The following is a 16,791-nucleotide window of genomic DNA, read 5'->3' as shown; positions in this document are numbered from 1 at the left end:
TAGACAGGAGTCATGGCAGCCTCCTGTACTCCCAGCTACTTGGGAGGCTGAAGTGGGAGGATCTCTTAAGCCCAGGAGTTCGAGGTTGCTGTTATCTATGACATCACAGCACTCTACCTAGGGTGAATAGAGTGACACGCTATCTAAAACAAACAAACAAACAAACAAACAAAAAAAAACCAGAGCCTGCTGTAGGCTGAATACAGCTCCCCTCTAAAACAAAAGAGATCCACATTTCCACATTCTCATTTATGGGACTTGTGAATATTACCTTTTATGGCAAAAACAAAAACATAAAACTCCGCAGATGCAATTAAGTTAAAGGAGCTTGAGATGGGAAGATTATCCTGGATTATCTAGGTGGGCCTTCAATATAATCATAGGTATCTTTATAATAGGGAGGTAGAGGGAGATTTAAAACAGACAGAAGAGGAGGAGGTGATATGACCATGGAGGCAGAGACTGGACTGACATGGCCCTGAGCCAAGGACTGCTGGCAGCTGTCAGAAACTGGAAGAGGCATGGGATGGATTCTCCTTAGAGCCTGTGGAGGGAGCAGGGTCCTGCTGATGCCCTGATTTCAGCCCAGCAAAACAGATTTGGAATTTTGGTTTCTGGAAATGAGAGATAATAAATTTCTGTTGTTTTAAGCCACCAAGTTTGTGGTAATTTATTATACCAGCCCCAAGAAACAAATACAGGGTCTAAGATGAAATCCTGAGGCACAACATGCCAGGGGCAGTGACAGGGAGGAGGAAAACTGGGAACACGAGGAGGAATCAGGAGTTTGAAGAAACAAGGAGTGTTTCGAGGAGGAGTAGTTTCCCCGTCACCTACCCCATGTGCCTTGTCCCAGCCCTGCCTGCATCTCCTCTGCTTCCCTTGGTTCCATTCTTCCTCTCCCCGGGCAGTGGCGCTCTGAACTCCAGAACTAAGAAGGGCCTTACAGACCCCAGAGACCTTGGCCCAAACTCTGTCCTAACACAGGCGTGTCTCCTGGAGCATTCCAGAGGGCTGTCAATCTCACTAACCAGCCACAGGTGAAGACCAGAGGGTCACTGCGGGGGCCTTGGTGGAGGGGAAGGGACAGGAGATGAATGAGGACAAAATACTGAAATATGACCAAAATCATATAGTTTGAAAGCCACTACACAGACAATATATGATTAAGAGTAACCAAGATCCTTCAGAAGGTGCCTTTGGGTATGTGGCCTGACCTGGCAGCTGGCTCTTGGTAGCTTTCCAGGGGACTTGGGCACAAGGGAACTTTCTGGTGGTGGGTTGGGGCAGACTACAACTGTCCCCACTTACGGGGCTGGTGAGTGTTAGATGAGCTAAAGCATTAGACTGCCAGCCCTCAGGCCCTATTACTTCCCTCTAGGCAATACTCAGACGGAGGACTGTGTGGGAAAGGCTTCTGCCTGGCTCTGCACAATGTGGGCTGCCTGTGCTCTGCAAGTCTCAGCTAGGTGAAGGTCCCTAATATTCCTAGACAAACATGTAAATTCCTTTCCTTGGCCCACAGGGCTCAGCAGATGGCCACTGTGCAGCTGTCCGCCACCACCCCTCACCCTCCCCACCCCCATCTCCCTCATCATGTTCAGTTTCACTGAGTGGCTCTCTGTTCTTGGAACCTGCCAAACTCTGGGATTTTGCGCCTGCTCTTCCCTCTCCCTGAAGAGTCTATCCCACAACCAGCACTTTTCTAAACTCCAAATCTCAGCTTTTGGTGTCATCTCTCCGGGATGCCTTCCCTGACTGCCCAGCTGATGTGTCCTCTGCATGAAAGGCGTGCCTAAGTGCATCACCTTGTCTGACTTTTTCTTTGTTGTCTACCACTCTATGGAATTACTTTATTTGCTTACCTGTTCATTGTCTATTTCCCTCTGCCCGGCCTCAGCCCTTGCAAGATGCGGTGTCATAGAGGGTGGCCATAAAGTTTGTGTGCAATTTAAAATGTGTACTATTTTAAATTGCGCACAAATTTTGTGGCCCCCCTGTATTACCCACCATTCTCCTTTAAGCACAGAGCTTTAAAATTACTAGGTTCTTGATGAGTCTTTGTTAAATACAGGAATGGCTGAAGCAAGGGTGTTGGGATAGCCTCACAGATGAAGCTCAGGGTTGCTGTTGCCATGGCCCAAGGGAGAGGGAGGCCCAAGTAGGAGCACAAAAGACCAATGCAGGGGAGGAAATTCTAGCTCAGATAAGGCCAACCAGAGAGGCTGCTGAAGACCAAAGTCCAAAAAAAAAAAAGCAAGTCCAGACAGGTGGGGGCAGGCACCACAGCCTGGGATTCCCTGGAAGAGGGACCAAGGAAGCTCCTGGTGGGGCAAATGGGGTCTCATGTGGCAAGAGAGATTTTGAAGCTATGAGAAGACTACAGAATCCTTCAGATGAGTGGGTCAACACATGGGGTCAGTCCAGGGAGGTGAGATCAGAGAGGGTACAGGAGAGATAAGGGTAGGGGCAGTGGAGGGTCGCCCAAAGGACTGCCCGTTGGCTGGACGCTTTCCCAGAGCATCCTCACTGTCTGATAGACTGGCTTTATCTGTGTGGTGGGATCCCTGCATCCTTCACATAGTTAATGACCCACTTTTAAGCCCATGATACAGCAGTACATTGCCCACCAGACTGCCTAGAAAAACTTGGAGAAAAGCCCAGAGGCATCATGGCGCGCTAGCGAAAGGCTGATAACTGTTTCACAGCCTGAGATTACAGGCTCCATAAAGTGCTTCACATCATTCCCACAGCCAGCATAATATGGTGAGGAAGTACACTGCCTTGGACACCAGAAGGATGAGGCAAAGTCCAAGCTGTGTGACACTGGCCAAGTCACTTAATATCCTCTGTCTCTCTGTTTCCTCATCTGTGAAATGGGCATAGATAATAGCCTTATTTTAAAAGGCTATCATGAGGCTTCAATGATTTAATACATGTACAGCACCCCAAATAGTGCCTGGCCTGGCATGCAATAAGTTCTATGGAATTGTTTGCTTGTATTGTTGTTAGAAATGATATTCATAATATTACACAGAGATAACAAGGTAAACTGTGAGTCCAGGTTGGTTCTTGAGGAATAGTGGGCTGAAGTAGAGTTCCTGGAGTGTCCCCTAATAGACTTCTTCTTATTGGGGCCTCTCCAAAGGGCAGCTGGTGTGAAGGGGTGTGTCTACAGCTGCTGGGAAATTCAGAGCTCTGGATGGTTGCTGGGCATCTGTGCTCTCACCAGGCACCAAACTTACCACTGTGGGCAGATCATAAGAGTCAACTGTAATTAATACATGTGCTGGCGAGAGCACTTGCAGGTAGTGAGAAAAAGATGGAGGCAGCCAGGCTAGAGCCCAGACCACACAGCTGGTCTGGTCAGTTTAGGTTCTCTGTGTCCTTCAGCTCACGTCTTCCATTCTTACTGTTTGATACAATCAGCTTTAACCTAAAAGTGTATATCTTTAAGTATAGAGTATAAATGTCTTAACACAATAATTAAGTCAATGAGGTGAGGGCTATGTTAACCAGTACAATGTAAGCCTTCCAAATTGTATAAGAAATCAGCTCATTGTACCACATAAATGTGTTAATGTATACATGATCTACCTGTATATGATTTAATTTTTAAAAAGTGTATATCTTGAGTAGTTTAGAGCAATTGATTTAGGAGATTAATTTTTGAATGAAATGTTGTTTTGGGTCATGGGTTATGTCAATTATTGTTTATTATGGCTTATGGGTTACGGTGAGTACTGTTGTTGATGATAAGTGTTAATTGCTATTGTTTAAGATAAGGGTTAGTATGGTTTACTGTTGTCTAAGATAAGAATTAGTATGGTTCTTGCTTATAACTTTTAGGTATAAAACTGTGGTTTTGAAAATGGAAGAATAGAACAGTCTTGGAGAGGCTACTGTCACTGTTCTCCAGAATTCTTGGCCTCTTCCTAATAAAGGTAATATCCCCATTTCTGCACATTGACTGGACAGGGACTGGCAGCCATGCCCTCTTTGTCTGGTAACACTGGGGTCAGTCAGACAGGAAGCTGGTGCACAAAGGTGTACACACACATTTCTTTCTGCAGAGGAAGTACGCATGTGCATTGGAGCACGAGTGACAGGTTTTTAAATGGAAAGGTGAATGAGTAGTTTGCTGTCCCTGACACCTGAGACAGGGTTGCATTTGGTATAGAATCTGTGATCTTGACATTTCCAACAAGAATGGAAACTTCAAGCCTCAGGTAACTTTTCACTTTAATAGGCAAGGGGAGGGTTTGATTGGTCAACCTGATCAGTTGTGGGGCTTTTAAATGTGAGAGGCCCCTTTTTCTTTTGAATCAAGTGGGAGAAAAAAAGGGTTCCAATCAAAAAACATTTTACACTTTTACGTTTACCTGTGTAATTACCTTTACTAGTCTTCTCCCTTCTTCATATGGATTTGAATTACTGTCTAGTATCTTTTCATTTCAGTCTGAAGGACTCTGTTGGTATTTCTGGGAGGGAAAGCCAGCTAACAACAAATTCTCACAGGTTTTATGTGTATAGATGTGTCTTATTTTCTCTTTCATTTTTGAAGAATTGCTTCATTGTAGATGGAATTCTTGGTTGATTCCTCTCCCCTCCCTGGAATGTGTCATCCAACTGCCTTCAGGCCTCTGTGGATTTTGATGAGAAATCAACTATTTATATTATTGAGGATTTCTTGTCTGTGATGAGTTCTAAATCTTTTCTCCTACTTTCCCCCCTAAATATTTATAGTTTTATGTCCTACATTAAATCTGTGATCCATTTGAACTGATTTTTATATAAGATGTGACATTTAGGCCAATATCCTGTTTTTTCCATAATGGATCCAGCACTCTTCGTCGAAAAGGCTTTTCTCCCTCCACTGAATTACTGATTAAAATGATGGTGCTAACCGGTCACACAGCCTAGACTTTGAATGCAGTCTTCGTTCTAGTGTTAAGTCAATTGAAAAAAACTTATCCATTTAATGTTTTATTTTGGGATTTAGAGATTTTCTGTCCTAGTCTTAGTACCTCCTCCTGCTTATCTTTAATGTACCCTTTCATTGTGGTTATAGAGAGTTAGAAAAACATGGCAGAGTGGGAACCCTGTTTCCTAAGTTTCAAACAATTTTTTAAAAATGAGGAAAAAGGGCGGTGCCTGTGGCTCAAGGAGTAGGGCGCTGACCCCATATGCTGGAGGTGGTGGGTTCAAACTCAGCCCTGGCCAAAAACTGCAAGAAGAAAAAAAAAAAAAAGAGGGAAAAATTAAAAAAGAGAAAAGGAAAAGAAAAGAAAGAAAATTAAAAAGAAAGGAAAGCAGAAGAGAGGGCCCGGGCCCCAGCTTCCAATCCATCACTCTTATCTGGTTACTTGGACTGCTTTCCTGTCTGAAAAGCACAGATTCCTTGTGATAAACAGCTCACAGGTCAGGCTTCCTTCCTGGAGGTCCTGCTCCCCAAGGAAGATGGCAGAGCATGGAACCTGCCTGTCTTCCTGAGGCTGGAGGAGGCTGGTCGGGAGCAGCTGGTGAGTGGAGCTAGGATTAGCAGGCTGATGGGGGATGGAGAGTCTCTACGTGCTCCCCACCCTGCCCCCAACACTCCACATCTGCCTCACTTGAGCTCTAGAGAAAGATCAGTGAGGATGTAAATGGATTAGGAAAAGCTTGCCTGGCCTCTTCCTGTGCCACCCAGCACCTGGGGTTCTGGAGATTAGTGGTGGCAGCTTTGTCAGGGAGCTAGACATTTAAATGTCAGCTTTGGTGTAAAGGCTCCTCTGGAGAAAGGGAAGAGGAAACCAGCCCTCCTCACCCCACCTCCAGCTTCTCTGTGAGTGGGCCCCTCTCAGAAACAACAACAGGGCTCCGGCTTCCTTCTACTGAGTCTCGCCCACTATCCAGGCAGGTGCTGGAGAAAGGGCTGGTGCTGGCATCAAACCTGACTCCGCTTGTGGCAGCCAGACATAAAAGACGTGAAGCATATGTTGGAGACAAAAATGGTTAACTCACTTTCCCGGACAGAGAAGAGCAGGCAATATGTTGCCTCGGGAAGGTAGCTCTCTATAGTGGCTCACACCCGGCTCGCAGGCACCGTTCTTACGGCTCATTTGTTCATTCATTCCTTTATTCATTTAACCTTTCATTTGGGAGTTTATTTGCTCATTCACTGAGAACCAACCAGGCCCGACCCTGGGGACACAAATGATGAAAACATGATGTCCACACAAATGATGAAAACATGGTGTCCGCGCACCATGATAAGTGGCTGGACCATGCCTGGCTGGGCTGGAATTGCAGGTAACTATCCAGATGTGTTCCTGGACATCACAGGGGCTCTGTCACAGGGGTCTTTTTTTTTTTTTTGCAGGCATGAACCTGGCCTCTGTGACACTAGCCAGTGCCCTGCAGGTCAGGGGCGAAGCTCTGTCTGAGGAGGAAATATGGTCCCTCTTGTCCCTGGCTGCTGAGCAGCTCCTGGAAGACCTCCACAATGGTAAGAGGGTGTATTTGGGGAAGTTGCTTCCTGGGGAGTTGTCTGTGAAGCTTCCCAAACAAACATATTTTGGTCTATGATTAGTCCCAGGTATTAGAACAAGTATGCAAATGGCACCCACCCACGGAGCTGTGCTGGGATGGCAGGCCTGTCTCTGTGACGCGTGCCATGTGGCAGAGTTGAAGAAAGGCCTTGCTTCTGCTCTGTATTGCAGCTTTTCTGGGCAGGGAAACCTGGGAGAGGTTAGGGGTGACCAGCTGCTGCTCTGTGGGCTTCTGCCAATACCTGTGCCATCTCTAGGCATAGCCAGGGACAAAAGGCAGGGGAAAGGCACCAGGACAGCCCTGCACCCTGCCCACCAGATGCTGCTCCAGCTGTGCTCCATCACAAGGCCGACCCACACTGTGCTCCTCACAGGTGAGGTTAATAGGAAGAATTCTTAACTGGTCCCCTAGGGCCAAGGGCAAGTAACACACTTTGAAGGAAAGTGCCCTCCCCGGTGGGTTCAGAATGTTGGAGGAACTGTGTTTGCAGCCAGTGACATGAAGTTTTTCAGGCCAGAGGTGGTCTGCAGTTACCGCCCGGGTGATACGCATCATGGTCGGGCGGTAAGCACACAGAGGGAATGGGGTCTGGTGGCCCTGGATGTGAACCACCCCTCTGGAAGCTGGTGTGGGCAGGAGGGCTGGAGCTCTCCTAGACTCAAGAGGTGATCACAAAGCCATGTCAGGCCTTGAAGGGGCGGAAGGACCTCACATCCTGGGCATGCATTTGGTGCAGAGCGCCGCTGCCAGGCGGTCTGGTCCCCCAAACTGAAGGAGCGAGGCTGCCTCCCGCAATGTCTCTCCAGCGCCCTCTACTGGGAGAGCTGTGCATCATTCTCTATGCAGGACAGTCCCATGGCGGGCCCTCGGCATGGCAGCCCCACATCTACACCCCATCACTGGCTTGATTTCAGATTCCTCTGACTACGTAATCTGCCCCTGGTCAGCTCTGCTTTCTGCAGCTGGGAGCCTTTCTTTCCAAGGCCAAGTATCACACATAGAGGCTGCTCCCTTCAAGGCCCCTGAACTGCTACAGGGACAAAGTGATGAAGAGCAATTTGATGTATCTCAGGTAAGGTGCACAACATCTCTGTGGCTTCTGTGTCCTGTCCCCTGAGAAAGGCCTATATGGGGCAGAGGGTGGCATCCCCAGCTTCTGGCTCAACCTCACAGAGCCTCTCTTTCAACATCGAGGTAAAGTAGGCTTAAAGAATTTTACTCCCAGGCTTTCTTACCAACAGTTTACCAGCCCTCAGACAAGGGCAAGTTCACTCCTCTGAGTCCTAATTTCTACATCCATAGAGAGGAATAAATTCAACTTAATTGATGAAGATTATTATCAATATTCAAAAAAGAAGTTTTCAAAAGCTGTGGGTAGATGGTCTGGCATATTGGTTCTCTTGACAGCATGGAGCAAAACCTCAAGAATGACCCAACAAGTCCCCAGGTAGGAATTTATCGTAAGGCACAAGTAAAGAGGGGTGTAGCTGCAACAGTGCTCATTGTTGTACTGTTGACTTCAGTAACAAATTGGAAACAAGCTAAATGATCAGTGAGTGTGGACCCTAGATAAGATAGTATTAAAATGAGATGGTAAGAGCTTATTTAATGACTTGAAAAGAAATTCAGTATATGCACACACAATGTGATCTGAGTTTGCATAGAGAGAAGGAAAGAGAGAGAGAGGAAGTTCTAAAAATATGCACACTAAAGTGTGTGCAGAGATGATTTCTGGATGACAGCATCAGTGGAGGTTTTTGGTTTTCCTACAATGGACATGTTTTACTTCTGAATAGCTAGGAGTTCCAGTATAGACAATGCTTTCAATTTTAAAAGGAAGTTCAAAGGACAAAATGATGCAAGGCAGGCCCATGGCACCAGAGAGGGCACTGTGGGTGTTTAAGAAAGGCATTCCGTTCTGTCTTCCTGTCTTTTCTGGGAAAAGCACAGATTTGGAAATGCCATTCTTTCCAGGAGGCTTCCTAGAACTGTGGCTGCTTTTACTTCAGGCTGAGAAGCAGTGAATGGGGCTCAGTGGCTTTCAGGTTCAGCTCCTCTGTATCCACGTGTCTCCACAGATCATGACAGTGAAAGCATGAGAGTGGCAGTGCTTCCAGCTTCAACAACCAGACCCCTATGCCCGCAGCCACCCCCACAGCCAGGCCCACACACCCTCTCCTACACTGTCAGGATCTCAGGGGTGGATCTCTGGGCCCTTGGGTTGGATGCAGACTTAAGTGCCTCTCAGATCTATTTGGATCTCTTTGCTCCATCTTATAGTAAGTTGCTTCCTTCCTGGACTCAGCTAACATGCCACTTCTTGAGCCCTGGGATTTGGCTTTCTGGGGGACTGCTAAAGAGGCATGCCAGTGCAATCTGGAAATGCAGGGTGAACCTTCACCAGTGGTAAAGGAGAGTCAGGAGGGAACTCCAAGAATAAACTTACCCTCCTGTCTCTTTGGGAAAGGAGGACTTGAAATATGCAAGCCTTGAAGGATTTCCAGAGAAGTCCTGAGTGCTGAGAAGCCCAGGCCACTGCACTTCCTGCTATGTTCTGTGGCTTGTTGCAAGGAGGTGACCAGCATGATGATCCTGCAGGTTCATCCATCCTGGCCTCCTTTCGCCTTTTTTCCCCACTTTCATTAACCTGGACTTGCAGCCCCTTAATAAAAGCCAGCACTTAATCCTTGCCTCAGGCTCTGCTTTCTAAAGGATTTGAATTAATACAGACCTTGAGTGCTCCTGGGGTCCTTCTTCAATCCTCTCAGCACTTACCAGTGAGGAACAGGTGTCACCCTTTTGACAGTAGGTTGGTCTCACTGAGTACCTTACAAAGGTCTGTCTAGTCACTCTTCTACCTAGAACAGTGGTTATCAGTTGGTGGATCGTGCCCCCCAAGAACTGTATTACAGGGCCACAGCATTAGGAAAGTTGAGAACCGAGCATGGTTGAGCTGGAAAAAATATGGTCCTTCCTCCTGCACACTGTCCTCCAGGCAGAGGCATGAGAGTACCAAAAGTTCCAAGGGTAACAGGCTGAGCTAAGAACTGGGTATGTTGCTGAGAGTCTGGACCAGGATGAGTGTGAGCTGGTTGAGGGCTAGTATGAGAGGCTGAGCTCTAAATGAACCAAACAGCTATTTTCATGTGTGCTTGGCTCTCTAGGCTTATGAAACAGGAAAGCATGCCATGTGAAGTGGGCCTTAAGGGGCCAGAGCCACCAGCTGCCAGCCCTGTTTTAGGCCAGGAGGCATGGTCCCCTGGTCAGTGATCTCTTACATTATTATCCTAACACTCAGCACTGCCTGTCGTTGTTCTCTTTCACATGCCATAGACTCCCCTCCTCATCCACCATGGCCTGGGTCTGTGGTGGGTGGGATGGTTATTAGGAGAGTGGTCCTAGGACACAGGCTGTGCTCAGAATCCTCCCTCAACCCTGGCTTGGGTCTGAGGTTGGGAGGATGCACCCTGACCCCTCTCCTCCTGCCAACATCCTGCTCTACTTAGTTCACTGAGATATCTTCCCCACTGCTTGACACTTTAGTCCCATTTGCAGGTCAGGTGGAAGGTGCAGGCAGGTCTCTAACTATAGGTCATGGGTGCTGCCATTACTCCATCCCGTGTTCATGGCAGATACCAGCAATTAAGGTGCTCTTTCCTACCAAGCCAGTAATTGCCTTCAAAATCCTTTTTCCCACTCCTTTGTAGGCAATGTCCACTGATGGGCTGGATTGGGCATTTGGGGTGAAGCCTGTGGTCACTATGGCCCGGTCTTCCCTAGGACACATTTGGGATCCAGCTGAGTTTCCAGGTGTGGACACTACCTCTGGCAGTGCTCAGGGTGCTGCTTCTACATCTATTCTCAGGGTCTTTGCTCTGGAAATGGGGTGCAGCTTGTGAGCTGTCCTGCATGGTGTCTGGTCTAAGTCATCTAAAGAGTGGGATCTGGTTTAGGGGTATAATTAAGACAAAGATGAAAGTTAATTAACTGGCACAGGTGACACTGAACCCACATTTTGACCTCAAGATGTGAAAAATCCAAACGACTGGTATTAAACCTAGTGGGTTGCTCAAGGAATCAGCCATTTTTATAAGCTACATTTCATTACTTCAACGTGTCTTCCTTCCAAAATCCCCAAAACCATTTCCTGAGAAGAGATATCTTAAGAGGAATGTGCCTTGTCAGTTGTAATAGAAGCCCCACTATAATAATAAATTGACATTTATGGGACTCAGGGTGGGGGTGCTGGTGCCTAGGTTCCCTGGCTTGTCCTTGTGTTAATTGGCTCTGTGAAATGGTGACAAATAGAATTGTTGTAAAATAGGTATTGTCACCAATACCTATTTCATAGGATTTTTGTGAAGTTTAGATTAGTTTTTGAAAGTAAAAGACTTAGAAAAAGGCAAGATATATGGCAAGAGCTTTATGTTCACTAATAACAGTAACAACAGCAGCAACAATAATAATTATCATTTCCGGGTATGTTTTACTTGATCTTTAAGAGAATTGAGGAAGAATACTCATTTTAAGGCGAGGAGACTGAGGCTCCGAGAAGTCAGACAATGCTCTTCCCATTACATCATGTTGCTTCTTGATAAGATAGGATGCTTTTTAATCAGGCTATATAATTGCCTTTGGCTACAAGAAACAGAAAGCTTAAAATATAGTGGCCAGAGTTGCAGATATGGTTATTAGTTACTTATACAGAAGTCCAGGGATTGGTCAGCTGTGGGATAATGTCATCAAAGATCCAGGGCTCATATTTCCATTCTACCCTTCTCAGCTGCTGGCTTTTTTGTTCTGATGCTTGTTGCCTCATGGTTACAAGGTGGCTGCTGTGATTCCACATACCATCACATCACTGTTCAAGGCAGGAACAAGGGGGAGTTTGAGACCACTTTTTGTTAGTAAAGCAAAAGCTTTCTCAGAAGCCAAGCATATTCCTCTTACATATTCCACAAAAACTGTCATGTTTTCTGCTAGAAAGCAGATTTTTGACTTTCCAGCCTCTAGAGTAGGAGGCAGCAAAAGTTAAGGGAGAAGCAGATGTGATAGGGTAGCCAGACAACAATGACTGTACACGTAGACATTGACTTGTGTTTTGCTTGCAGGAGGAGCATGGAATAACAGGATTGCAACCTACTCATGTGCTTTTTCTCTTGGACAGATTCACGTTTATTCTTTAGGAATGACCCTCTACTGGGCAGCAGGGTTTCGTGTTCCACCAAATCAGGTCTGTAAAAAAGATACTCCAAGTCTTGGCAGGCTATGCCTTGGGGTTTATTTAGTGGTTTTCCCTTGGATAGGAATTGCATTTATTGAGTGTCTATCACACATACTTCCCCCCTTGGCCCTAGGGAGGCAATGCTAACCAATTATACAACTCCTTCCTGCCAGTGTAGAAACAATCTCAGAATCCTACTCAACACAACAGTTATGGTGATCATAGCCCACTATAACTTTAATCTCATGGGCTCAAGCAATCTTCCTGCCTCAGCCTCCTAAGTAGCTGGGACTACAGGCATGTGTCACCATGCTAGCTAATTAAAACAATTTTGTTTTGTAGAAATGGAGGCTTGCTATGTTGCTCAGGCTGATCTTGAACTCCTGGCTTCAAGCAATGCTCTCGCTTTGGCTTCCCAAATAGGATCGCAGGTGTGAGCCACTGAACCTGGCCAACATTTTAAAACTTTGTGTATTATAGCATTTTATAAATTTTTGATTACAGAATATGTGTGTGCATTTGTATAAATTTTCATCTGACACTGTAGGAATTCCTTAGAAACTGGTGCCACATGAGCACACACAGCAGAACACTGCCCAGCCACAACCTGGCTCTCCTGCTCACCCCTGCCCCTTCCTATCCAACATCCCAATTCTTCCTGAGTGCTCTTTCTAAAACAGAGACCTGCTCACAACCCTCCCCACATGAAATCTTTCATAGTGCCTCACTAGCCATGGGATTACTCCCTGGCTTTTCAGCGGAACACACCTGGAGCCCAGAAATGGGTTCTTGCTTCATGGTGTGTGACCCATGTGAGGGCACAGGCCTCAGAACTTGCTTTAATGCCCTGTATCACTCTCTTGGAATTCTGAATAATTTCAAACAAGGGTCCCTGCCCTATTGTTTTGCCCCAGGTCTCTGTCTTGCCCACAGCCTCCTTCCTTTCAGACACAGGCCAGCTCATTGGCACCTCTGGGCCTTTGCACACTCTGCTCACTCCCCACTTCCCTCCTGATAACTCCAGTGTGCTCTATGAGAGTCAGTCCAAGTTCCATCCCCAGCTCCTTCTTGCTGCCCAAGGTGGGCACGGCCCCTTCCTCTATGTTATTGCCATGTCTTATGAATCCTATACAGTCCTGTATGGTCCTATATAGTCTTTACTCCCTTAAGTGACCATCTTTCTTATCAGACTAGGATCTCCTAGAAGACAGGGGCTGTATCTGAGTAGCTGTATGAGTTCCAAGCACATAAGAGGCCTCCAATTTGCTGTGAGTGCAGAACTCCATAGCCTGCTGCATGCGAGATAGCATGCAAAGCCGATGCAACATTTACCTGGAAAGTGACTCTATATGTGTTGAGCATGAGAAAAAGTCTGATTGTGAATCTGGATTTGAGGTGTACGCCACATAAATGCTAGTCATTTATGATGAGGGAAGTGCTTGCAAGATGCCTTTTCTTGCTTTTGCTGGAGGTGTACATAGAACATAGAGTTCAGCCAGTAAAGATTGAGCGCTTGTGCTGACTGCTGGGGGTTCCAATATGAGGAGGCCACAGCCTATGTGTTCCTGGAGCTCATGTTCTAGGCAGAGGCCCAAGGAGACTCACCTAAATAGTTGGAGTCAATACCAGGCTGCTGGGGAGAATGTGAATGCAAGGCTGACGTCTGGGTTGATGCAGTGTGCCTGGTTCAGGCGGTGAGCCACCTTATCTAGCACCTACCGCTCATCAGCACAGGTTTGGGCTAAAGGGCATCTGGATTAGAAAGCAGCACATGACACACAACTGACACAGAGATCACTGCCCTGCCTTTTGTGACCTTGGTCATGAATCTTGTGTCTGTCTTTAAGCCCTCCAGAAGCAGCAGTCATCAGTTCTGGGGGGAATGGAAGCACAGCTGCTTCCCTCAGTCTCAGGGCCCCCGCTGACCCAGTGCTGGACGGGACCGTGGCAGCTCTGGCCGCTCACACTCCCTTCCGGCCCTGTCTGTCCCAGCCTCTACAGCTGCGCGAGCCCCTGCACTCCATTCTGCTGACCATGTGTGAAGACCAGCCTCATAGGCGGCGGCCCCTGCAGTCGGTTCTGGAAAATTGTCGGGTTCATGAGAAAGAAGTGGCTGTCTACCCAGCCCCTGCCGGCCTCCACATCAGACGGCTGGTCGGCTTGGTTCTGGGCACCATCTCCGAGGTCAGTGCAGAAGTGCACATTTCAGCCAGGTAGCTGCTGGCCATGTGTGGCTCTTGAAGTTCACATTAGCTAAATTATGACTCATTAAAATGAAATAAAAAAGTTCAATTCTTCAATCCCACCTGCCACATTTCAAGTACTCTATTGCCACCTATAGCCAGCGATAACCTTACTGGACAGGGCAAAGCTAGAACATTCTTGTCATCACAGTTCCACTGGGCAGCACTGGCGAAGCCTGTGCAAGCCCCAAGTCTAACATGGCTAAGACAGTGAGCCTTGCAAGGCCTGTTTGCATGAAAACAGCCATGTTGATAACCCATAATTCAGGCCTTGTATAGAAACCTTCCCTGACCTTGTTCACACGGTCCTAGAGGAGACCTATCTTGTACCCGTGGAAGGTCCCCTGTACTTGTCACACAATGCTGCTTGCTCCCGTGTGCTCCTCAGTGCTCAACATGGGCTTTGGCTCAGGGCGGGTCCCCTCCAAGTTAACGTGGAGACAGGGATTCCTATGCTAGTTATTTACTGAGGAAGTGTTTCTGGGAGACGGAGTGATGGGGGGAGGATAGGAGGTGGAGGAGCATCTCAACTGGAGACACACCGCAGAGTTGGTCCCTCTCAAGCCCAAGGTAGGGCTGGGACAGGGTAGGGCAAGTGAGGAGGTAGCCATGATACAAAATGTAGGATTTTTGCATTTGAGAGGAACCAGAGGGAGGAGAGCTTGGAGACAGCCAGGTGTCTGCACCTGTCTAGGGACAACTGAGACCAGGATTAATGAGGTCCCGTGTGGATGGAGAGGAGGTGCCAGCTGGGTGGATGCTGCCAACCATCAGAGAATGCCTCTCCCATCCTGGCCTTCTTGGATCCTACTCTCTTGACATTTAATAATATAGCTCCTATTAACTGAGCCAGAGGACTTAATGGGAGAAGCAGAGTGTATTTATTCAAGACATTAGAGTTTACTATCTTTTGGTGTGTCATTATCCTTGGGTAAACACTGTGTTGACCCACGACATTTCCATCAGGAACCGACAGAGCAGACATCAATCACTTATTCAACATTCACTGGGGCACTGTGCTAGGAGAGCTCATGGTGATGCTGAAAGATGGACGAGGAAGCAAACGTAATGTAATGTGGTATAACAGAGAGAGACAAGAGCGGCATGGGAAGGGCAGGTGATCAGAGGGCAGGGGTGGAGAGGATTATGAGTAGAGAGGACACAGATCTAGGTATTGTAGGCACAGAGGAGCTTCTGGGGAGGCCCTAGCCATTAGAAGGAATGCATGAGCAAAGGCACAGGTGTGTGTGAGGACACAGGTATGGGCGGGAGGAGGTTGCATGGGGTTGGCAGGTACAGAATATGCTCTGGGTGCTAGAGAATGCATCATTAAGCTCTTACTGTGTAAGGCAGACGATTCCACACTGACAGACAGTTTGCATGCCATCCCAACCTTGGGATGCAGATGCGTGATGCACTTGACCCTCAGGTGGAGAGGAGAGTTGTGGAAGAAAGCTCCTCAGTGCAACAGAACAGAAGCTACCTGCTCAGGAAGAGGCTGCACCAGGCAACCAGCGAGAGCCCAGTGGCACAGGCCCTGGAGTCTCTGCATCCTTGCAGAGGTGGGTATGTGCTGCCATCCCCTATGCTATGGTTTCCTGCCCTGGATCGGTCTCACATCCCTGAGGCAAGGGCAGAGAAAGCCTATGCCAGCATCCCTCTTCCAGGAAGAACCATGGTGAGAAGGGACTGAACTTAGGACCAAACTGTGTTCCCAGAGAAGTCGCATTTGGGGATATAATTTAACATAGTCAATTTTATAAAATGTAAACTTTTCAAAAATTGAGTTTCAACTGTCCGAGTTGATTAAAAACAAATTAAAGTGAACAACGACAAAAAACTTTAGTTTTCTTGTCATTGTTCTAGATGTGTTAAAAGAGTGGCTTTTAGAATAATCTTAAATCTTTTATTGTTCTCTACTTTTCAACTAAATCCAAACTTAAAAAAAAATTAATGTCATTGTTTATTGTCCTTAAAACAAGGGGCTCTTTGCCATCAGTCTTTATCTTCCCCTTAGCTATCCTCCCAACCCTTTGTAACTGCCATTTCCATTTCTGCATGGGGAAGCAGACTCAGAGAGGTTAAGTAATTTTGCCAAGGCCACACAGCTAGTAAGCCATGATGCCATTCACACTCTAGGCTGATTCAAGAAAGTCATGCTCTTGGCCTCCACCCATGCCCTCCACCATGCTGTTTGGTCAGTTTCAGAAAGAAGCACAGAGACCCAGAGCTCGCCGGAGCCCCATTCAAGCACCTCAGCACACAGTCACTGCAGCCAGTTTGTTAACCGGTAAGCAGTCAGGTGTACAGTGTGCTGTGAACTTGGTGTGGGATGTTGGTATGGGGTGGCCATATCCTGTTTCTTTACTGATGATTGATAAAGAAGCCTCCAGAAAATGCCCACCAGAAAATGCCAGCCCTATTCCATTAGCAGATGAAGAAGCCACGTTTAATCAGATCGGATACGAAGGTGGTGAAGGACCTGGTGGCAACTGTGCTATTGGGACAGCCTGTCCCTTCTGGGAGCCATGTGGTCATTGAAGGCTCAGTGATGGAACAAAAATATGCCTCAGTGTTGTCATTGTTGGTTGTAATACCATGCTGCATTATAAAAAGTCACAAAGTGCAATGGCTAAAAGCAACAATTATTTATTTAGTTTGCACTTCTGGGGGGTGGTAATTTAAGCTGTGCTCAGCTGGGAGGTCTTCTGCCTCTGCTGGGAACCTTTGTGAATCTGTGGTTATCTATCTGCAGCTCTGCTTGGCAGCTTCACTCCTGGGGGTGTGGGTGGG

At 47.1% G+C, this 16,791-nt stretch overlaps 1 protein-coding gene across 1 annotated transcript in view; it reads left to right on the top strand.

Annotated features, from left to right (window-relative positions):
- The window catches only part of FRMPD2 (FERM and PDZ domain containing 2), a 102,143-nt gene that overhangs the window by 12,460 nt on the left and 72,892 nt on the right, over positions 1 to 16,791 (top strand). The window contains exons 2-7 of the mRNA XM_003801673.3: positions 6,362 to 6,487; positions 7,446 to 7,603; positions 11,699 to 11,764; positions 13,748 to 13,939; positions 15,428 to 15,560; positions 16,201 to 16,288. Coding sequence (XP_003801721.2) covers positions 6,362 to 6,487; positions 7,446 to 7,603; positions 11,699 to 11,764; positions 13,748 to 13,939; positions 15,428 to 15,560; positions 16,201 to 16,288 — 763 coding nt within the window. The remainder of the gene's footprint in view (positions 1 to 6,361; positions 6,488 to 7,445; positions 7,604 to 11,698; positions 11,765 to 13,747; positions 13,940 to 15,427; positions 15,561 to 16,200; positions 16,289 to 16,791) is intronic.

Source organism: Otolemur garnettii, unplaced genomic scaffold (assembly GCF_000181295.1).
Source record: "Otolemur garnettii isolate 467f Iridium unplaced genomic scaffold, OtoGar3 scaffold00217, whole genome shotgun sequence".
NCBI lineage: Eukaryota > Metazoa > Chordata > Mammalia > Primates > Galagidae > Otolemur > Otolemur garnettii.
This window is presented reverse-complemented; position numbering and strand designations above follow the sequence as displayed.